This window comes from Sturnira hondurensis, unplaced genomic scaffold (genome assembly GCF_014824575.4).
Source record: "Sturnira hondurensis isolate 20B ecotype Veracruz unplaced genomic scaffold, ASM1482457v3 Scaffold0008640, whole genome shotgun sequence".
NCBI lineage: Eukaryota > Metazoa > Chordata > Mammalia > Chiroptera > Phyllostomidae > Sturnira > Sturnira hondurensis.
The window spans coordinates 12,671,290-12,695,064 of record NW_028081271.1 but is presented as its reverse complement, the minus strand read 5'-3'; the positions used below and the strand labels follow the sequence as shown (position 1 = coordinate 12,695,064).

Sequence of the window (23,775 nt, the reverse complement as noted above, 5' to 3'; positions counted from 1 at the left end):
GTGTTAGGGTGGCCGTTAGAAAGCGCCTGCCTTGTGATCGATGGGCACTTTCTCAGTGTACTGAGTGGTCAGTCTGCAGTACGTTTTACTGCCTTTACTTTTGTCCTTTCTGTGACAATACACACTAACACGTACATCCTCTTCCCCATTCTTATTGCAATAGTATGACCTTGTATTTCCACAGTTCAACTTGTTGGGTCCCATCGAGGTATTGTGTTCCAGTATACTAGGATAAAACCTTGTAGAAAAATTGCAATGAAAAGATAAGCTCAGGGAAAAAAGAAAATATGTAGAAATTTAAATATCTTTATGTGTTTTCTATATGGTTGGTGGTATTAAATTCCTGTGGTATTCAAACTGTATCGGATATATTCGAAAGAACAATGAACACTGTTTCAAAATGCCAATATTTATACCATGCTGGAAATTATATCCTTTGCCAATACTTAAACTCAGGAACAGCTTTAAGTGCGCAAAGAAACACACTTGCTTTTAAAACTATTTTTTAAAAACTATTTGCACAAGGGAGTACTTGTGCAAAAAAAAAGTTTGAAAATCACTGCTCTAGAAAGAGGAAAGGTTAAGCAATGACCCTTTTCAGGACCAAAGATACTTGGAGAAATTTTTTTTTTCGATCAGCAGTGCCTAGACTGAACAACTAGGAAAGAGAGCTTAACATTTGTTTGCTTTTTCTGGCATCTAGAGGGGAAGCCAAGCATAGACAGGACTAAGCATTCCTGCTACTGTTGGGGAGTCTCTAAGAATGTATCGATGATGCACAGACAGAGAAGGAAAGAGCTCATCTCTCTAACTCTATCCCGGCAGCAACTTCTCTATCAGAAAGTAGTCAAGGCTTAAGCTCTCTGCCCTTTGCAATCTCAGGAGAAAGTACCGATTGCATGGAACGAATTTTACCACCACTAATAAATTTTAACTAAGCGTCCCTTATGTGTTAGGTTCCGGAGATACAACGTGTAAGAACCTGCACCAGAGGAATTTATATCTCACTGGAGAACTGAAGAGACACTGAGATAAGTACAAGTCTGCAGAGCACATGTGAGGGTCCAATGAGCATAAAACAAATGGAGTTACTGCCAAAGGTCAGGGTCATCTGGGGAGGTGAAGTGGAGTGGAGGTAGGTCTTTAAAAACCCAGAGTTGAGACAATAAGATTGATGGGCTAATTTGCTGGGGACAAGAAATAGGACAGTGTAGGTGTGATGCAGGTACGGCTGTGGCAGGAATAGTGATGAGTCCAGAGCAGGCAGCTGCTATAAAACTTGGAAGGCAGCTAGAAACCAGACTGTTGGAGGGTCTTAAATGCCAAAAGAGAGCTGTGCTTCATCCTGCAAGAAATGCGAAGGTTTCTGAGACCAACATGCAGCATTTTAGGAAGCTATTTTATGACAGTCACATATAGGAAGAAACAGCAAGACAGTCCGTTAGCATTTTAGCAATATTTTGGGTAGCTAGGGCGGAAACAGCCTATTGCAAGGATACTGTGAGTAAGAAACAATCCAAGGACATTGTGCTGAAAGGGGAGGGGGAGCCACAGGTAATTCCCAGGTTTCAAGACTGTGTGACCACAATCATAGTCTCACTGACAACAAATCCAAAGGCAAAGCAGGTGAGCATTTGAAGGAGCGGGGTCAGCAAGCGGGAATGGGGACATGAAGGGGAAGGTCCATTCTCCAAGTCACCGGCCATCACCAACTATACAGAAAATCATGTTTTCTCCTATCTTGTTCTCTTACTCAATACAAGAAAAAAGAATTAGTATTCTAAACTTGTCATTGATCATACTACATCTACGATTTATCAATGGCTTGTGTGGCTCAGTGGATTGGGTGTTGGCCTGCAAACCAAAGGGTCACAATGATTTATCAGTATTCACCCAGAATAAATATGAAGCAATTTTCCTTGGGAATACTCAAGTACAAGTGCAAAAGCAGATCTAGCTAAGGCCTCAGTCTCATCAGCTTCTTTCTCTCTCAACTCTTGCTGCATGATCCTTAAAAACGATGACCTCCACCCCTCAGCCTCTCATCGGCCAAGTCCCCCGACCTCTGTCTCGTTGCGGAGTCGTTACAGTCCTGACCTCCAGCGCCCTGGGGAAAACCTACAACACAATCCCTTTTCCTTTCCCACTGACCCCCGTCCCCAAGAAGCCTTGCAAGCCTGTTACCTTCGAAGTTAACAGTATTCGCACGTTTGTTCCACTCAAAGAATGAAACCAAATTATTTCCCGATAGGCAACCTTTAGTACGGACGATGAAAATGCCTCAAGTGCAGCAGGTGGGCGTTCGGACTGCGTAGGGCAACCAATCTGTCCCTAGAATGCAAATGCGCTGAGGTCTACTGGGGAGGCGGCACAGCAGAGGAGAGGTGCCAAGGCTGATGTCAGACTGCCTCAGTTGGAAACGCCCGCTGCGTCCCCTTCGGCAAACGCACCTCTCTATACCTCATTTTTCCCATCTGTAGAATGGAGACGACAGTCCTGCAGATTTCAAAGCTAGGTGCGATTCTAGGGTAGCTTAGCATCATCACTACAGTTGATTCCCTGTGTACTGATGGACCTATGTATTGCTCTAGGTCCAGGCAGCTGGGGTAGGCCAACCTCTTCTGCAAAGGGTGAGACAGTGGTTATCTTCGGCTTTGCTGGCCAGATGGTCTCTGTTGCAATTATCCCACTCTGCTGATGTAGTGCAGAAGCAGGCAGCAAGAACATGCAAACAAGCGAGTGACTGTTCCAATAAAATTTTATTTATAAAAATTACAAAAACAAATTTCATTTCACACTTAAGTACAGCTTTCCCCCGCCATCCTGAAGCACAGCACCCCTGTGACCTGCTGTAAACTGAGATGGCATACAGCAAAGGGCACACCCACTCTCTGAAAATGCCCATGACACCACTTTCCTTTTACAAAAGACCTGCTTCAGTATGCTAATGGCTTTTTTTTGTAAAAGCCAAAATCTTTGGATTTTTACAGTCAGTGAAAACATGTACCAATGTAGGTCTTCCATGAAAGCAAAGTAGCATGTGGATTTTCAGAAAGCAAAGAATACCTACATTATTATCTCTTAATGTTTTTACCATTAAAAAGTGTAAAACCATACTTATTTTGTAGGCCATATGAAAACAGTAAGTGGGCCTGATTGGGCCCATGGGAGGTAGTTCGCCAACCCTTGCTCTCGATTAACAAGTTTATGGGCTTTGGAAACTTCGTGAGGGCAAGGAAATTGAAATACAGGTTTAGGATGCAGAAGAAAGAGGGAACTTCTAAGTGTAACTTTTAAAAGGATATTTAAGGCTGTCATTCATTTATTGACACTAAACTCTGTGCAAGGCGTTGTTTTGGATTTTTTTTTGGAATCACACACCATTGCAATCAAAGACGAAAGAGCCCCAGTCCCGGCTCTCACAGAATCTGTGCTTGTCCACAGGAGCTTAGACAGCGAAAGCCTTCCCTTCAAAATACAGTTTTCCAAGTGGGCTTTTGCAGGACAGAGGTGTGCTCATGCAAGACGCAGGCAGCGGTTCTGGCGACCCCACCTACAGCCTACACCAAACAAACGGTGGGTTATCTTGACCTCTGCTCCCTCCTGTCCTCAATTTTACTATCAGCTCTTTTCCTGTCCTCTGAGTTACTCTGCTTTGCATGATCACTGGGGATAACCGTCATGATGATATATGGAACAGAACAAGGCAGCCAACCCCACATTGAAAAAATAACCATACACTGGTCTTCAGCAATGCAAGATCCCTTCTAATAGATGACATGTTAGTGATTTCTATGGTTTTTCATTTCAGTCCAGGTGGAAACTTGTCCTTATGAGGCTGATTAAGCAGGTCTATTTTTAAGCAAAAAAAAAAAAAAAAAAAAAAAATACAACCCACTTCAGAAAAAGATTTTTTCTTGCAAATTTTTTGAAGTATTTTATCTAAAAGAACACAAAACAAAATAGACAAAATACAGTGCTCTGGTGTACACCTCAGCTGGTTCTAAAGACTGTGGATTGGAAATAACACAACAGAAACCTGGCATGTCAATTTATCAGAACAAGTAGAAAGCAAAAAAAATGAACATAGCCAATGGCTAAAAATACAAAAGGTATTTTTGGTAAATAATAAATAATAAACATTAACATCATTATAGTACATAGTATAATATTAATACAAAATACAAACTGTCAAGAACAAATTATTAATCTCGTTGGTTTCCTGAAGTACTAAAAGGCATTTATCTCTTCAGCACTGTCCTTGCAAGAATCAGCATTGCTGAAGATCTTAAAGATGATGGGACACAGTAAACACCAGAAGGTAGAAAGCAGAATTCTTGGGTTTAATTTCCTCTCCTGAGAACAGGCATGATTAACAGTCTCAGTGAAATCCGGGATAAAGTCCATTTGCTATGAGGTGTACCAGACCCGGGGGAGGGCGGAGTCCACCGAGCAATGGAAAGTGAGTTCAGAGGAGAGGCAAGTCAGCAAGACGAAGGGCTAGGAGGTTCCAATATTCACTTCCCCTACAAGAACAACAAAGACAACACATAAACAACTACAAACAAACAAGGGGGCATGATGCTTTCCTAAAACAGGCGAAGCTCTGGACAAGGAGGCGCCAAGCACTCTGCTGGTGCACTGGAAGAGTTCTGGCGGCATCACCGCATCATCACCACATCCATCCGGCCAGAGCAGCGTGGCACCAGGAGGGGTCCCCTCAGAGTCCGCCCCGTGGGGAGAGGGTGGGCAGAACCCCAGCACATCCCACTGCGGCCTTCACTACAGAAGGGCAGGGTAATGCAGTGTTTCTCTGCCATTCTTGGGTTTTCCTCTTGCAGTGTCAGCTGTGGATGAGCCACTCTGGAAGCTGGTGAGAGATAATTACAGTTTCGCCATGGCACGAGCTTGAATTTTGCCTACAAGGAAAAATCACCTAAGGACTACGCCAGGTGGCCCTGCTGGCATTTCAGTCTCCAGTGATTGGCTCTCCTCTAAGCCTCTGCCCCGGCACAGTAAGGATTTGAAGAAAATTCCTTTACTCTCCAAGGAATACCATAAAGCATGTCATATGCTGATACTTGGGATTCACAAAAATCCCAGCATAGAGTCACTGTAAAAACCTGAAGTTTTCTGTACAAACCTGAAACACCTAGCTGTTTTGCTCTAATCCCTACCACTCTGTCTAAGGACATCGTATACCCCACATCAGTGCCTTCTCTTATCCACTTGTTGTTCTTCGTTATGCTGATTCTCCAACTACTGCCCAAGGGCACAAATTCGTTCTTTCAAGTGAGGAGCCTACAGCACTGTATATTCTCACATCCAGAAAAATAACTACTTTTCCTCTATGCACCAGGGTTGAAAAACCTCCACAAAATTCATCTGATAACACATACATCATTAAAATAAAGTAGCATCACAATTATGATTAGAAGTAAAAGAAAAGAAGCAAACAGTGTCAACGAAATTGTTCCATGGAAAAGGAGCAATGTCAGTGAAATTGTTCATAAAAGCTATAGGGGAGAGTTCAATTCTGAAAATATGTATTTTCAGCTTCTAAATAAGGAATTTTACTTTCTCGACTCTGTGAACACATTTTTGTTTTTTAGAACTAGTTAAGAATTAACTAGTCAACAATTTATTGGCCAGTCACTATGTAATAAAAACATAAGATCGGGTAGAAAGCATTATTTGACTTTTATTAACCTCACGATGTTGAATACAAATGCAAAATTCAGTAGTGATCTTTAGTTCTGAGTCTATTTCAAAGCATGGGCTCTTAGATTTCAGAATCAGGGCAGAATCAGGGCAGGTGTGTGTCACGAGGAGGAAGGGAATCAGAAAGCTGGCCCCTAAACCCCACCGATTGACCAGTATTACTATAAAATCTGAGGTACAGCCCTTACATTCCTTTAAATGTGTTGTCTTTGGATTTTCCATGATACTGTCAATACTGAATTTTTAACCAGGCCCTATAATCTTAACAAGTCTTCCAATTATGAATCGAAAAGAAACAGACAGATATAGGTACCAAGTACTTTATGAAATTTAACATATTGCTGGACTTCACATACAAACTTCAAATATCAATAGGCCTACAATATTCTTAAAACCCAAAGGCTAGATAAGGTCTGATTTCCAATCTTTTCTGCATTTAAGAAATAATTTGATCTAATGATATTAATGTAGAAATACATTATATATTCTAACATCAATAAGAAATGACATTCAAAAGGAGAGTCAATAGACCTTTGCATTTAAAACCAAAGGAACACATCTTGGCCGCCTTAATTTATAAAACTGAGTTCTAAGCAGAAACTATCACTGTGTAACAAATACTGCTCATATAAAAGTGCTGGTGACAATTCAGTATGCCTTCTCCACAGACTCTGCTCATATATACATTTCTAGAGCTGTAATAAGATTTTCTGTTTAAGGTGCTTCAATTTTGCACTGAATTCAGTATTCATCCGCTACCTCTTTGTACCAATTCCAGTCAATGACCCAAGGGCAAAAAGGCAAAACCACTGTTATTTTCTAGAATGCGGCATTTGTGGAGGGGGAGCGCCCTCTATTGGTAACGAGGAGGACACACTCATCAGCTGTCCCGCATGCATTTTCTCATTAACTCGGAGTTCACACCCGTCCTGCAGCATTCGGGCCGCTATGCGGGCAATGTTCCTGGAGTCATCAAGACCACTGTGAGGTCGCCCATCATAATCCATCCCTAGTTTTTCAAGCATTATTGTCAGTTTGGTTTGGCTTCTAGGAACCTGAAAATAAATAAACAGTAAACAATTCTTTAGTATTCTGTAAGTCACTATGAAGTAGAAAAATAAGAAATTGAAAATTAACAGTAATAACTAAATAAAGTCAGGTAAAGGGCAAATATTTCTGGTTAATTAAAGCAAATAAATAACTCAAACCCCCAGGGCTTTAGTGTTTTTAATGAAAATATATATTAACAGATAGAATCCTCGAGACATCTAAAAAGTTTGCAGTTTTGTAATTTAACAAATCATTTATGAAAGGAAATGTGTTGTTCTTCTAAACTGAAGCTCTACCATTTAACGAACACCATCGGGAAGCCCATCATCACAGGAATGCGCACACCGAGTACCGATTTGATTACAGAGGTAATGTGACTACAGGAGAAAGATGCAGGGAGGAGAAGGACCTGCAGGAACGGCGGCTCTTCGATGGAGCTAAATCTTCCTCTTCCATTGCAGGAGCTTACAAGGGACCTCAAACTAAAATTCAAGACAGCGTACACATGTAATTTAGAAATATGGCCCTGGCTGGTGTCACTCACTGAGCGATTGATGGATTGATTGTGGGCCTACGAACCAAACAACTGCGGTTCGATTCCCAGCCAGGGCACATGCCTGGGTTGCAGGCCAGTTCCCAGCAGGGGACGCATGAGAAGCAACCACACATTGATGTTCCTCTCCCTCTCATTCCTTCTCTTCCCCTCTCTCTAAAAAAATGAATAAAATCTTTTAAAAAACAAAAAAAAAGTCTTTAAAAAAAGAAAGAAATATGAAGGTAAGTATTAGAACAGCCTTAAAAAGTTGAAAGTGTTTTCTTCAGAACATAGACCAGAACGATGAGGGCCATGGGGGAAGACTGCCAATTAGTATAAGCTTTGCAATATTATTTTTAAACTTTATGCTGCACACAAATTAAGTCTGATAAAATTCAGTGGAGATTAATCGTCCCACAAACAATCCACAAACTGAATAGCCTTGCAGTTTCACACGTGTCACTGAAGATCATGTCAGACTACTTAAGAAACAGGTTAAATGAGAAAAACAGCTTATTTTTCTCAACTCAGATGAACTACTTTGGAATCTGAGAAGTAACAATTACATGGCCTTTCTGTGAAAAGCACATAGTAAATCACAACTTAAAATGTGTAAACAAACTATAATAATGTGTCACGAGCATGAGAGTATAATCAGTAAAATGCAGAAATTTTACCTTGTAAAAGTTTCCATATGACTTTCGAACATTGATCCACTTTTTAGCAAAAGGAGGGTACTTGAGCCTGCTGAGCTGGCACTGGATGTTCAGGAACTTACTCATATCCCACGAACTTAGAAATCACAAAAAGATAAAATCAATGCCATACTATTTTTACAAATAAGTATTTTAAGTCATTCTGTTTTCTTATTTACACATGTCCCCTTTTAAAATCTTTCTCCAAAATACAGATTCAAACATAAACTTTAACAAAAAATAAAAAGTTGAGTATATGAATTTTTCACATTACTAGGCTCATCTCAATTATTTTCATGATTCTGATTAACTGGGCAAACCTATACCTAGTTGAGTATTTTTTCATAATTCTAAAATAATTTTTGTTTTAATGCCAAGTTTATCATATCAGCGAGTTCTTTGAGGGTATGTTTTGAAATAAAACAATCAAACATAAGCTAACAAAATATGTGAAGGAAACAAAAGGAACTTGTATCAAGTAGTTAGAACACAATCTGTTTGGCTGTGTTTCTATAATACCAATCAACCCAAGTCATTAAATAGGAGCATATGGAGTGTATAAAGCAGAAATTGTGTCGGTTCCGCACATGGGCTTTCCTATGTGTGCCAAAGGGAATCAGAATAATAACAGTCAAACTTACAACCTTCGTCAGGAAAGAAAAGCTTTCTTTCTGGGGTCCTGCTGCCAGGACAGTAGCTGATTTGAGAGTAAACTTCAACTGTACTTGAAGAAAATTAAAAACCAGTGCCTGTCCCCAAGGACCCCATTGCTTCCGTGCATCTGCAACTCCTCTGAGGTGACTTTCGCCTACCCTGAGATGCTTGCCTGGGCTGCTCGCAGTGTGTCTGGAGGCATCAATTATTGTTTTTGTTAGTGCTTCAGTTACAAAACGGCACTGGTTTTGAATGGTGTGCCCCAGAGTGTGAGGTTTTTACAGAATCACACATGCTGTGTTACGCCGGAAACACCTGTGTACTTTGGCGGGAACACTGTTCACACGTGTTTGAAATCAGTAAGAGATTTTTAAAGAGGTTCATCAATATTTTCCAAAACGTCCACTTTCAAACACAATTACAATGTGATTAAATTCATTGCTCTTTCCCCGTTGTGAAGGTCTCTAAACCCCTCATGTAAGTGACATCGTAGGTGCAATGTACAAACTTCCACAGTATGAAACAGAATTGATCATTAGGACTTTCTTCCTGAACCTTAAGAGCTTTATGGGAGAGAAGCCACCTTGGCACAATGTTTGTTTTGATGTTTCTCATCCTCCCACTTAATCTTCCATTTCACAAATGCTTTCTGAGCATCTATTTTGAGCTCAGCACTATAGTAAGCATTATACAAAAGACTACCAACTAGCAAAAGTCCTCGCTCTAAAAGGGTTTTTAATCTCCTTGCAAACATGTTTTAACATACACAAAGTTTCAAAATCCAAATATTTAGTCAGATGCCAACATGAATGATACACATCTGAGAGGCTATCATACGACTTCAAGAAAAAAACAAATCAGTGTGAAACGTAATGTCTGGAGTAAAGCATGAGATGGGCTTTGCTGAGTAAGAAAGAAGTGGGCAAGGAAGAGAGCGGCCCGTGGAGAGGAAAGCACGAGGAAGAACATAAAGGACACACCGCGGGACCCACAGGCCAGCCTGGCTGGAGGAAAAAGAGCAGGTGGCTTAGGCTCCACAGGCCTAAGACTGAGGCCAAAGCAAAACTGAGGACTTTGCACTTTGCCGAGAACGTAAGTGTCCTGATGAAAACAGTTTTCATTCTACATATTAATATTTCTCTTTCTCTAGTATTCTAGTCCTGGGTTAGACTGTTATCTTTGCTTGCTTTCTTCTCTTTGACCCCTGCAATTCAAATTTAACTAAGAACAACAATACAAAAAGAAAAATATTATCTCCATTAGTAAATAATATTTTTGTGGTTATTATAAAAGGTAAATAAGGACATCTCTAATTTTAACAAGTAGACAAAAAGATAATAATTTTCCTACTTACCCATCTGTTAATATGCAATACTTATACTTTGTTCCTAATTCCTTAGATTTCATCCAGTCAATTACTTTTTTCAGTACCTGAGGGAAGGTATCAGCTCTGTCTACCTGATCCTGGGGATAGAAAAGTGAAACATATAAAAATCAGAGTAGCTGCATGTAGTCCCACAAAACACCCAGACACAAACATTAGCAGGAAAGGAACAGAAAAAGAAAGTTTTATCTATGACATTTTAAATTCTTCCTGGTTTCCTTTGCCGAGAAACACCAAACAATTCATTTTTAAGACAAAAAATTGTTCATAGCCAAGTATTAAGGACTACTTCCAAGTGAAGCACATAATACTCCCAAAGTCAAGATTTAAGATCAGCCCCAACGGTTGTCTTCGTGCGGGCCTGAACCCAGTGGCTTACCAACTCTCGGAGTGGAGAACGGGAAATCTCTTCTCGTAGAAAGCCACCGCCCTCTGCAGTAACCTCTACTTCAAGGCTCATGTCTTTCCTGCACACACTACATACCACTGCCAAACTGGTCTTCTTCAAATGTGAATCTTGCCCAAACTTAAATCCTTCCAAACACGTACCAAGGCTTTCAGCGTAAAAACACACAAGGTGTTTCATGATCTGGTTCACCTGGGCCTACCACTTTAGCTTTATGACCTTGAACCATCCCGAACTACTTACAGTTCTGCTGTCTACACTTGAAATGCTCAGTTATTCTCTGCCACCTATTGACCTATCATGACTCAGCCCAAGTTCACCAACGTAAGAAGTTTGTCCCAGGATAGCCCTATCATAGGAAGCCCTTTTTTCAGATGCCTGCAAAACCTTGATGAAACAGACTTGTCAGCCTTCCTCACCATATTGCAATCACTGGTTTATTCTGTGTCCTCCTGAGTAATGTACTGTTAACCGAAATGGAGAGACTGGCTTGACCATCTTTGTATCCCTAGTACCTTGGCAAATACTATATCAGGCACTCAAGTTCTCGCTGAGTGAGTGTGTGAGCGAGTGAGTGAATGAAAAAAGGAACTAAATAAATGAACAGAGGGCCTGCCACATTAGGGTGCAACCAAAAATCAGAGACCTAAAAAATTAAACTTTACTGCATATAAAGTCAGGTTGAATGCAGATGGATTCTAGAACTTTAGCTCTAAGTTCAGCACAGTGACATTTATTTTACTAACATTCCAAGCACATGAAACTTTAGATTCATCACTACAACTCTTTAAGAGGAAAAGCTGACAAAATCTTACCAGATGTAAAATTTCCTTTTCTAATTTCTTAAACATTACACAATGAAAGATCTTTACAAAGCAACAAAGTATCATATTAACTTAAATTGTTTACAACGTTAATGTGTTAAAACTATGAAATAAATCACTAATTTCAAAACTTCTTTCAAACTCCTGAAAAAGAACGTAAGATTATAACCTGAGTAATTCCAGTTAGATTGATGCAGAAATCAGAGAGCTGTGTGTGAAGCTCAGGTCTCACATACTGCTGAAACGTGTCTTCCTACAAGGAAAGAACAGCCAGTTAATCCACGTTCGATGCATAAGATTGGTGACACACGATACGTGACAACTTCAGTCACATGACAGTGTGATTTCATAGGTGCGCGTGGCCCAGAACCTGTGCAGCTTTACCAGTTTAAGGGTAACTCCCCATGCCCAAAGCACTGATTTTCTTCCCTTATGATCCATTTTAACTAAGAGAGCACCTTGATAAATTCTCCAGAAGCACTCTGATTTTTTTATTAAAAATTATGTTTCAGAGTTTAAAACATTTTACAAGAAATCAAGTGTCTGCAAGCAAGGCAGCAAAGTTTAAACAAACATTTTCCTGAGGAGCAAAATGTTAAAAATTTTGTTTATAATGTTTTGAAATTGTAAAGCTTATTAAACGCAACCTCTACTTCAAGATACTAAAAGCTTTTCAAATAGTAATAAATTATTTTAAAAACCAGTCTTTAGTATAATAAATTAGCTCCAGATTACTGCTTGCATTTACTCCTGAAAAGTCATTATTATATTAAGATTCCATTTTAATTGAATTCTAAATAGTTGAAATTTGACTCTATGATATCTAGTAGTTTAAAGGGTGATAACGTTTATTTATTTACTTTTTCAGCACTTTTTAACCTCTTCAAGAATCCTTCTTGCTTGCCTTATTTTATGCTCACATCATCTCTGTGAACTCAGTAAGGCCAGTACTGTTACCAGATCACATCCAGTCACTTGTTAAAAATTAAGGACAATTTCAAAGCCCGAAGATTTATAGTCAGAAACTGTTAATACTAGGTAGATATGGAGAAAAAAGACAAAGAATATTCTTTGTGGTACATTTAAACATTAAAAATTATAATTTAAGAAAATATAAAAGTAAAATTATATTTTCTAAGAATAGTTGTTTTACACTTTAGTGTATTAGGTAGATGAATTATAAATATTCACTAGCAACTGTAAAAAAACAAAAGTAAAGGAGAGCAAAGAACATTTGCACTTTAAAATTTAGATGCTCTTGATGTGGCCAGGTGGCTCTGTGGGTTGGAGCGTCATCCCAGACACCAAAAGGTTGTGAGTTCGATCCCCAGCTGGGGTGTTCACAGGAGACAACCAATCGATATTTCTCACATCAACATGTCTCTCCTGGCCCCCACCACAAAAATCAATAAACATACCCTTGGGTGAGAATAAAAAAACTTTTTTTTAATTTAGATGCTCTTTATTTACAAGACATACTACAAAAGAAAAAAATTCTACTTAATTGAATTTCATAAATAAGTGAAGTCTATCTTCTTCTAAGTATCAATATTTTGTTTTCTATAATTTTAAATGAAAATCTTTCAAAAATATCCCATAACTTCACTTATCATTACAAGCAGGTGATACTAAGTGTTAACACCAATAAAATTTTATTATTTAATGCTTTTAACATAATGATTCTATAGAGAACTATGCATTCATTGACCAAATGTTTAATTAACAGTTCAGTAACTTGCATAGTTAGTTAAAATGTGAGGAGGGTTATTAGAAAACAGAGCAGATAAGAGTGATCAGAAACACTGGGTGTGTGGAAGTGTTTAAGCTACACTATGAAATAGGTAACCCAGTCAGGCTTTATTTAGAAGGTTAGAGTTAAGGAAGGACAGGGGTGGAGGGAATTAGCAGCAAACTCTCTGGGGAAAAGGAATTAGATAAAGGCTAAGAGGTGAAGGGGATGGAGCACGGACGGCATTTTTTGCAAAACAGCAAGCATGTCAGTAAGACACAATCAGAGGCAACAAGAAGACAGATCGTATAAAAAATAAGACTTTTACTCTGCGTTAAATGGGGAGCCACTGACGGACTGTAAGCAGAGAAATAAAGTGATCTGACCTATACTTTACAAGAATCATTCTGGACACTATGTTGAGAACTGGCTGTGGGGGACAGGGATAGAAACCTAGAAAGTGGTTAGCTGGTAAATACAGTAAATCCAACAAGAAGTGACTGGGGCTCCGTTCTGGATATATTTTGAAGGCAAACCAGGGTGGCTGTCAGGCAGAATGTGATGTGCGAGAAACAGAGGTATAAAGGATGACACCAAGGTTCTGGACGGAGCAATTAAATAGAGTGGCCATCACTCAAGCTGGGGCAGGCTGAAGATAAAATCGGTAATCTTGGGTGAATTCAATTTGAAACTTGTTAAGGTGTCTGTTTAGATGTCTAAATAAAGATGTTAAGTAAGGAGTCTGGATTTGGACAGAGGTCCAGATTGGACATATATATTTGGAAGTCATCAGCATGTAAGTTCTAAAGCTAAGGAATGAGACAATAGAGATCATCAAAGAAGAGGACCTAGGCACCCAATATTAGGAAGTTGGAAAGAAAAGAAGGAACCAGAAGGGAAAATTGCAAAAGGTAACTAGTAGTGAAGCCGGAGAAACATCAAGAGAATGAGGTGTCCCAGCAGTCAGTTACCTCAAGAAAGCGTTTCAAGGAGAGAGTGGTCAGTTTCACAGGAGTTGGGTAACGGGCAAAGATGACAAAGACGACTAATTTCAGTGGAGTGATGGAACTGAATACATAACTCAAACCTGCGATGGTGTGGGCTTAAGAGAGAATGGGAGGAAACAGACAGAAGTATGTACAACTTTTTCAAAGAAATGTGCCATAGAGAAACAAAGAAACAGGGCAGCTGGCAGGAAAATGGGATCACATGAAGGCTTTTTACGGTGTGAACAATGAGAATATGCTCGCATGTGACGGGAACAATATAGGGGAAAGCAATAAATCATCAATGTCTAAGTGAGGGAAGAGAACTGCCAGAGCAGTGTCCTTGAGTGAGAGAGAAAGTAGAATCCAGTGAGATATGCAAGATTATCTGCCTTCATAGCTTGTTTTTCCTTTCATTTACCTTTAATATGCTTTGGACATGGGAATTAAATAAATAGATTGATTAAAATATAACTAAAAGAGGCTCTAAAGGACACTAAAAAAAACATAAATTTTAATGCATAAAGCCTCTTTATATTTACTCCCAATCTGTTGGGAGTAACTTTGGACAATGAGATGTTATGATCTATCCTCACTCAGAATTTACAAGGCGAGGAGTACTGTGTTGGAGGATTGCTGGTGACTTCCTGAATGAGTAGCACTGACAACTAGTCTCTAAAGCATATATATTACACGGCCAGTTTCAAGTTGAAAGGTGATTTTTCAGAGATCAGAGCACACTACAGTAGTAGTTCTCAACCCTGACTGCCTATCAACTGAGCTTTTAAAAAGTGCTGATGTCGGGATTCCAGCACAGAACAGCTCAACCAGAACCTCTGGGATGAGCGCCAGGCATCAGAATCTTTTCTCCCCCACCCCAACCCAGGAGATTCTGATGTCCAGCCAAGTATGTGTTCTAAGCAAACAGAAAAAACACTATGATTTTAGCTATTGGAAAAGGAGAAATGCAGACTATGAAATTATTTTACTATAGCTTTTCTATTAATCAAGCTTATACCAAGCACATAGCAAGAGCCCACTTCAGAATCCTAATTCTATCTGAAACAGTAAGTGAGACCCTCTGCCCTACCACCCAACCCCAGGACAGTTGCTAACAAGAACAAAGTTAAAATATAACAATTCACTTACTATTTCTAAGGTATGAGTATTCAGCAAAACAACAGGAAATTCAATTATTTCATGTAAGAACTCAGGTGGGTTACCCTCTTCACAAGTAGCTTCAAAGTCAATAATACAAATGTAGTCATAGTAACTGCCAGCACAATTGTCCTCTTTCAACATCAGCTTCTGCTTCTTATAATAGTTTTTCAGCCTCTTCTTTAGTACATCCTTCACTCCTCTAAGGAAAATAATAAAATCAACTCTTAGGTGAATTTCATAGTCAGGAATCTGAACTCTTACCTGCTGTCACTGGCAGTCAAGTATAAATGTAGTTAAATGTAGCTAAAAATGAATGTAAAGGAAACAAGATTCAAAGCTAACTTAGCAAAGAACTAATTAAAATATTAGGTTTAATACAGAATTGTTTCCCTTCACAAGTAACCTGTCATTTTTGTAGTAAGAGCACTGTCTTCTCTGTACACCATACACCACCTATGCAGCTGATTGCCTTCAAGATTAAGATGACATACATGACATTAAAAAAAATGAAATTAATATTGAATCACTCTATTGGCCACGTGTGAAAAGTCAGGTAAATTAAACACACTATGCTATCTCTTCCCTTTCTTTTGGCTTTTGCAGGTTAGACAACTAAAAAAGACCGTATGAATATGAAAATATACAAGCCTGGGAAATAAAGCTGAACATCTGATAGCTATTTAACTAGGAAAACTCATTTATAACATGCCCTAGAGTGATGTGTCCAGAAAAACATTGTTATACTCAGTAACTCCCTAGTTAGATGTTGCTTTCCTCATTTACTGTGGGTAGAATATGATTGGGGAGATTTTGGTATTACAGGGATGGTTAAGGCACATGTCCCACAAATGTGCGGGGGGGGGGGGCTGTCCTAAATAGGTAACAGTGGCTGGTAAAGGTGGTCACGTTCTTCAAACAGCATGCATTTCTCCAAAGAAAACTGAGGGCCACAACCAGTGCTCAGACTTCCTTCGGGACTTACTTGGTCGAGCCCTACAACACCTTGCAAATACAAACGGTAGTAACAGTCACGTCTTATTAATTAACATGTGGTGACAAGTAAGGTATTTTGGTCACAGCACCAATTAGTGACCAACTAAAAAATATTTTTAAGCCTTTGTTTTCCTTTCTAAACTACCATTGAAAGGAAATCCTGTCCACGAAAACAATGATGATTAACTACTACTCAGTTATTTTAAGATAAAATGTCTTAATATTTTTATTTATTTGCTTAAGATTTTCCACATTACCAAAACCTATCAAGATAACCCCTTATGTCCTTTCACATTAAGGTACTGTGAGTGTCCTTCCTCTCAGTCATGTAACAGTCTGAATTACTTTGTCTTAATTTCTTTCTTCTTTTGGAGAAACCCTATTTTACTAAAAGGTTGCTTGTAACCCTAATGGCAACACAGATGTATGTAACTGGCTGCTCCTGAAACTTGCATCTTTTACACCTCCCTTGCCCCTCCACAATCAAACCATCACCATTTCTGCCAATTCCAACTCAGAAACATTCAAATTGTGGGTCTCCTCAATTCTCTCTGGTCTGGTTCCCAGTAGCTTCCTGGACTACCGTCACAATCTTCCTATTCACTTTTTATGTTACCGAGAACTGAGCACTAATGCCAATTTCCTGCTGAAAATACCTTCAGGGGCTCCCTTCTGCTTACAAAGTAAAACACAAGACTAGCATAGAGTTCTTTCACAACTTGGCCATGACCTAGGATTTCAGTATAATCTTCGAGTCTCCCACTCCTCATGGTACGTCACATACTACAGCCAAAACATGCTGTGTCATTGCCTGAATATGTGGTATACTTTCATGTTCTATGACTTTGGTTGCACAATAGCTGAAAAAAAGGGAAAGATCATGTAGCAAAAAACATACAAACAGAATTAGGAGTTTTGAGTGTCTTCTGCCTGAAACAGAACTTTTTGGCACATCAATTCCTGTGTCACTCCGAATCCCCAAGACAGCCTCTCCTGTGTATTTTCATGTTGTACTCTTATGTATTCAATGTACACAATGCATTGTGATCATCTGTTTTTGTATTTTCCCAAAAGACCATGGGGTTTACAAATTGGGGAAAAGATCTGTTTTACCTTTAAAACTTTAATGCCTAGTGTAGTGCTTAGAATTCAGTAAGTGCTTGTTGAATAAATGTACAAACATACATCTAGCTCTCATGCAAGTCACAAGTACGCAACTGGTCTTCACAACCAGGAAGGACAAAAATTTTGCTCAGAAAATCCATAGGCCACAGGTTGTTATCTTCATAACAGGAAAAGTTAAGAGGAAATGAGGTTTCTTCTCAAATTGAGATGTAGACAAAATAGAAGAAAAGTATACTATGTGTAGACCTTCTGAAAAGTAGTAGAAGCTCTATTTTAAAGGAAAGAGGAGCAATAATCCTTACAAGAGAAGAAGGATTCAGGGATAGCCAGACACAATAACAGTTCTTTTTTTTTTTTTTTTTTAAACATTTTATTTATTTATCTTTAGATGGGAAGGAAAGGAGAGAGGGAGAGAAACATCAATGTATGGTTGCCTTTCGTGCGTCCCCTGCTGGGAGTTGGCCTGCAGGGAACTGGACTACAACCTAGGCATGTGCCCTGACTGGGAATCGAACCGCGATCGTGTGGTTGGCAGGCCCATGCTCAATCCACTGAGCTACACCAGCCAGGGCAATAACAGTTCTTATATATTGCATGTAGTCAGCTTTTTTCCTGATGCCTCGAAGTTCTATTGCCTATCAACAACCTTCACGTTTTTCTGGATTCCAAAGGTCATTCCTGTCTCATGCCCCAAGTCAAAATAAAGTAATTTGTTTTTTGAAAAAATAACTAATAAAATCTTCAGTATGTATTCATCTCATAAAAGACACACACACATAGCTGGGTAAGCTGTACCGAATCCTCATTCAATATAAAGTTAAACATAATGCATACTATTATTCTGCATATTTTTAAAAAACAAAACAAGGGAAAAAATACTTCCTGGTAGGTAAATAACTTTTTAAAGTAATCTGGTTTCAAAGAAACCCTCCTTATAAAATGATACAAATGGACAAAAAAAAAATACTCAATCTCATTAATAAAATATTATCCCACAACCAAATGAGCAACTAAAAAATTTAAAACACACTTAATATAATAAGATAGATATTCCTTTACATTGCTGATAGACTGTGAGAAACTGCAGAGACTTGGACTCCTCAGTCCTAGTCGCTCAGCTAACAACCTGGCAGGAAAAAATCAGAGCTGCACTCAAAGATTCCTCAGTAAGACTCTAAGTGACTGCTGTTATTTGAATTGTTAATAATGGTTATTTCTTCATGGTAAGATTATAGATTATTTTTAGTTTTTTCAGTGTTTTCAAGATTTTCTAGTATGAGCATGGAATACGTTTCTAATTTTAAAAAGTGATTTTTATTTACCTGGTTTCAAGCTTGAATTCTGAAAGTTTAGCTCTGAGTTCTTCCTTACTCATTCTATTAATGCAGCCATTCGTAATAGCAATCTCTTTGTAAACTGGGTCACTGAAGTCACTTGAATTGGAGGTAATGAACTTAGATCCTTTTGTTTCTTGACCATCAAGTCTACATCGTTGCTTCTTCTACCAAAAAAAGAAAAAGACATAGTTTAAAATCAGTACAAGTATCTTAGAGAGTCAAACTCCTGAGGAGGGCGTCTCTTTGTGCTCCATGTTCAATGAAAAATGCCTTTTGTAACTCCTGGAGAGAAGGCAGGATAGGAAGAGATGTGTTTCCAAACAACTGACCCTGTTCTCCTCTGAGTCCAGAAGTTCCTTGTAACAACGAAGCTACGTAAAGAGAGCACTAATGTTGAGTCACAGCCAGCTCAGACCAGAGCCACAGCTGACCATTTACCAGCAGCGTGATCATAGGTAGTTACTTATTAACCTCTGATCTTCCATTTCCTTATCTATAAAACAAAGCATAATAATTGTCTCAAATGGTATTTGGTATTTGGTCATGCTAAACAGTATTTAGGCAAGATTATTATAAGGATTAAATGACATGTATATCAGGCTCCTAACACCATACCCACCATGGATATTAACATTAGTAAATGATAATTTTATTTATTACCACCACAGACAATGGAACAGACCTTTTGACTAACAATATTCTACAATTCACAAACTAATTTTATTATTTATTTATTTATTTATTTATTTATTTATTTATTTTTAGAGAGAGGGGGAGGGAAGGAGAAAGAGTGGAAAAGAAATGTCGATGTGTGGTTGCCTCACATGTGTCCCCCCCACTGGGGACCTGGCCCCCCCAACTGGGGACCCGGCCCACAACCCAGGCCTGTTGGGTTGGGAATGGAAGGCGCAACCCCTTGCTTCACAGGCCCATGCTCAATTCACTGAGCTACACCTGCCAGGGCCAAACTAATTTTAAATTAATCTTTATAACATTATGCACGTATAAATAAGCGAATTCCTGACAAGTTTTTCACCTGACTTCCTTTCACAAAGATAACAGGATTGCCAAAAGTAAAAATAATATGAACTAGAAATCTAGTTCAAAATTTCCTAGTGCTCAAGGCAAAGAAGAAAACGTAGTCAGTTTCAAATACGCAATTTCCAAAAGTCACATATAACAATTATTCAGGATAACTATATCACTATGTTATAAACCTTTTCTCTTTTCTGAAATAAAAATCTGTGTTCTAAAGAAAAACGACTTAATTTTAATCATCCTACAGGTAGTCCCGATATACTAAGATGCTGCTTCAAAGACTCATCTGCAAGTTAACTATTTTCCACATGCGGTGTTACAATATTAGGGATGTTCCTGAGTTTTCAAAATGCTTTGGCACTTGTTATTAATCCACATAAAAACGTGTTAACTTGGTCATAACTGGCCACACTGTCCCACGTGAACTTCAGTTACAGATTATGGGGGAGAGCCAGGAAAAGGCCATTATCCTTGACTTAGAACTAATTGTGAAGGTTCAGGTACTATTTCTCACTCTAAGTGCTCACTCTAATTCAACGCACATTTACAGGAAATGAAATGCTAGGTACTGTGTGCTTGAGTACTCAAGAATTACTCCCATCTCCTCTGAAGAAGAGGCTAATGTGTGAACTGTCCACAAACTAGTGGAAAAATAACTAGTCCCTCCTCCTCCCCCCTCTCCCTCTCTGGTGCATCACCTTTCCCCCTTCCCTCACCATCCCCCACCCTTCTTCCCTCCAGGTTTGCTGTGGCTTGTTGTGCCTTGGCGCCCTCCCTGTCTCTCTCTTCTAAGCTCCAAGGCCCCTTCCTTTACTCTGCAATTTGTATCCTGAGCCCATGCCGTCCCACTGGCTCACTTTTCTACCTCTGCGATTTCTAAGTAAACTTTTGCTTGTATTTGAAATAAAAAATACTATATGGAAGTTGCTTGTTGACAAATGTTTAAAGGCTTCATTACACTGATCTTTGACTAAAGCTAAGAAAATAATTTTTTTCAATAGTATATTAAATTTATAACTGGTTACTTTATCATTAGAATTTAACCAGGATAATTTTCTTATCTATAAATTACATTTAATTTTAAACTTCATCTTCAGTCAGGTTCAAATTTAGGTGCACAATGAGTAATAGTTTCTCCACCAAAACTGTTGTCTTAATTTACGTAAATTTTCTCTTTGGTTAAATCCTCTCTCTGATTCACACACTTAATTCTTATCTAAAACAGAAGTTACAAAAGTTACTGGAAAGTTAACACTGAGGATTCCTCTAGATATGCTATCAAACATGATTTTTTTAAAGATCTGCCTCCTCTCCTAGGCCCGACTTGAGCCCTCATCTTTCAGTGAATTTTAGGGCACTGTCAAGATCCAGAACTCACGCTGAGGTCTACGCTAATGGCTTCCAAAGAAGGATGCTCAAGTCAATCCACTAAGGGGCAAGAAAAAAATTCATTAAAATCCCTGCACAGACTATTAACCTACAAAAAACACCGAATTAGTTTACTAAACAACTGCACCCTCCCCAATGTCTGCCCACCTAGCACATGTCACACACACTACTGGCCATGCTATGAGGAAGCAGGACAGATTACACAGGCTGGAGGGGAATACTCCCCCTCACGGCACTGTGACATTTTGCGATTTTGTGTATCCAAGTGGTTGTATGGTTAATATTATCCCAAATAACACCAACTTTACATTATGGGGATTGACCACAAAAATCTTTTACACTGAACGGATGTTTACCATGATCTTGTGGCAAAATACTTAAGTGTCCCTAAACTTAAAGATAAGTTACATAGTTTCTTTTACAAAAGGTAAGTATTCCCAAACACTGATGTGTCCTTTACTCTGATGAGCAAGAAATTGATAGTCTGATCCTTCGAAGTTTTTTTTTAAATGAACAATATGTGTTGTTTTAAGATGGAATATGCTTTAACAAGTAAGTTGGTAACTGCTTAATCAAAAGAAAATTTTCCTGTGGCAAGAGCATTTGAAAATACATATCTTGGAAATGTGTTCATTAGTTTATTGCCAAAAAAAACATGCATTATCTAGTTTTTAAAAAAACCCTCTGCATCTGATCTACACGTGCCTGTACACACACACACACAAACTTAAAAGCAGAGTTGAACTTAACATTCTTCCAAAGGAAGAGTTCTGATGGAATTTAAGCCTACTGGTTAAAAATATAAAAGGGCAACACCTATTAGTTTACAAATACAACTAATATTACGGATAATAGAACTTTACTTATCTAAGTTTCAATAAAAAAATACCTTGCTTAATTGGGATTTTTTTTAAAACTACTACCATCATTTATTAAGAGTACTCAACAATAAAGCCCTGGCTGGTGTAGCTCAGTGGATTGAGCTCTGGCCTGTGAACCAGACAATCACCGTTCGATTCCCAGTCAGGGCACATTCCTGGGTTGCAGGCCAGTTCCCGGCAGGGGCCAGTTCCCAGCAGGGGATGCACAAAAAGCAACCATACATTGATGTTTCTCTTCCTCTCTCCTTCCCTTCCCCTCTAAAGATAAATGAATAAAATATTTTTTAAAAAAAGGGACTCAACAATAGATTTTTAACAAATACGGCAGTCACTAAAAGCAATCTGGAACATAGACCCAGGCTTTAAGTCGCCATATCTCAAAGTTTTAAGACTCAAATATAATGAAGTATATACTCAATTGCACTTCTCTTATTAAAAGAAACTTTAAAAATTATTCTTAAACTGACTTACACGATATTGGCTGTACCACAGATTGAGAGGGAAATATGGTGGAAGAAGAATGGTTCTTTAGAGAGAAGAAGCAAGGACAGTTTCTTTTGAAAATATTATCTAAAGGAGAATAATTCTATGCAAAAAAAAAAAAAAAACCCCACAAGAAGAGCACGCAGGCCAAAGGGAGCACACAGAGACCCTTAAGGAAGGTAAGACAGCACTGGGAGCCAAAGGGGAGAACTGTGTGCGATGCAGTCAGCTGTGCTCGCAGGAGCCTGGTCTACCGGGGAGCACACGGGAGACTAAAGAGGGGAGCAACCAAGTCGGAATCATGTTATTACAAAAGATCGTTCCAGCTGCTACTTGGAGAATTACTGTAGAGGGAAGCAGCATTTAGCTAGGAAGCCTCTTGCAAGTATTCACTCTATGAGGGGCTAAACATTAGTTTGTTATTAATAGAAAATGACCAATTTGAATTTGATTATTTACAATCCTCCACGCTGGTCAAAATAACTATATTCATTAGATAAGATGAATAAATACGCTCTTAAGTCCGTTTTTACCATTTTGTCACTGTAATTAGAACCCACCAAACTTTTGCAATCATTTAGAAAATGAAGTCATATGAGATAGTGCTAAGCAGGCAAAAATAAGGGACGAAGCTCCAACTAAAAGCCACAATCACCTTTTCTTAAGGCTGGAAGAGACGGGCTTAAGAGTCTTACGTGACATAGACATAGTGCGATTAAAAATAAACCCTACCAATCACCGAGACAGTAACTGGTCGTAGAATGACTACCGCAACACTGTGCACAAAATCTTTATATCAGAATCCCCACTCAGAACTTACAAAACCACAGTTCACATAGTTCTCCTCCTGATTATTGACTCATCTAGAAGGTAGCTAGGACCAGAGGGCTCTGTGACAACCACCCAGAGTAAAGGGTCCGGGAACTGGGGACAAAAAAATCGACCGTGGCCAGGGTCAAAGGGCGCCCAGGCCGCGACTGTGCCGGACACCTGGCACCCAGGGGCGCGCGGGAGTCCTGGGCGGCGGGCGCCGAGGGCGACGTGGGCGGTCTCCTCACCTCGGGATGCGGGTGCTGCGGCTCCTCCCCAGACACCGACCGTGGCGACTCCAGCCGCGCGGGAGCCACGGCCTCGCCGCCCGGCTCTTTGCTCTGCTTATCCTCCATGCCCGGTGTCACGTAAGAAGAGAGCACCAGGAGCTCCACGATCGCTCACTCTCACTCCGCCAAGCTCTAAAACCTCGCCTTTCTCCGTCAAAATATTACCGGCTCTCGTTCCCGCGGCCTCAGCCACACAAACTGGAGTAGACACCTCCCACTTCCGGGAGCGTGTGGCGTCTACACGCTGCGCAGGCGCAGTGAGCAAGCGCACACGGAAGCTCAAG

General features: G+C 39.4%; 1 protein-coding gene across 2 annotated transcripts; it reads right to left on the bottom strand.

The window, feature by feature from the left end:
• Positions 1–5,681: 5,681 nt before the first annotated feature.
• ERI1 (exoribonuclease 1) lies at positions 5,682–23,707 on the bottom strand. Of its 2 annotated transcripts, XM_037055290.1 has the most exons (8): positions 23,450–23,530; positions 18,930–19,093; positions 18,586–18,764; positions 15,134–15,344; positions 11,439–11,522; positions 10,010–10,119; positions 7,984–8,098; positions 5,682–6,776 (listed from the first exon to the last, which is right to left on the bottom strand). In XM_037055290.1, exons 3-8 carry the CDS (start codon positions 18,636–18,638, stop codon positions 6,534–6,536), a joined length of 816 nt encoding a protein of 271 aa, XP_036911185.1. In that variant the 5' UTR covers positions 18,639–18,764; positions 18,930–19,093; positions 23,450–23,530; the 3' UTR covers positions 5,682–6,533. The 2 variants fall into 2 exon arrangements, with proteins under 2 accessions (XP_036911185.1, XP_036911184.1); XM_037055289.1 differs by lacking the exon at positions 18,930–19,093 and having other exon boundaries at positions 23,450–23,707.
• Positions 23,708–23,775: the final 68 nt, after the last annotated feature.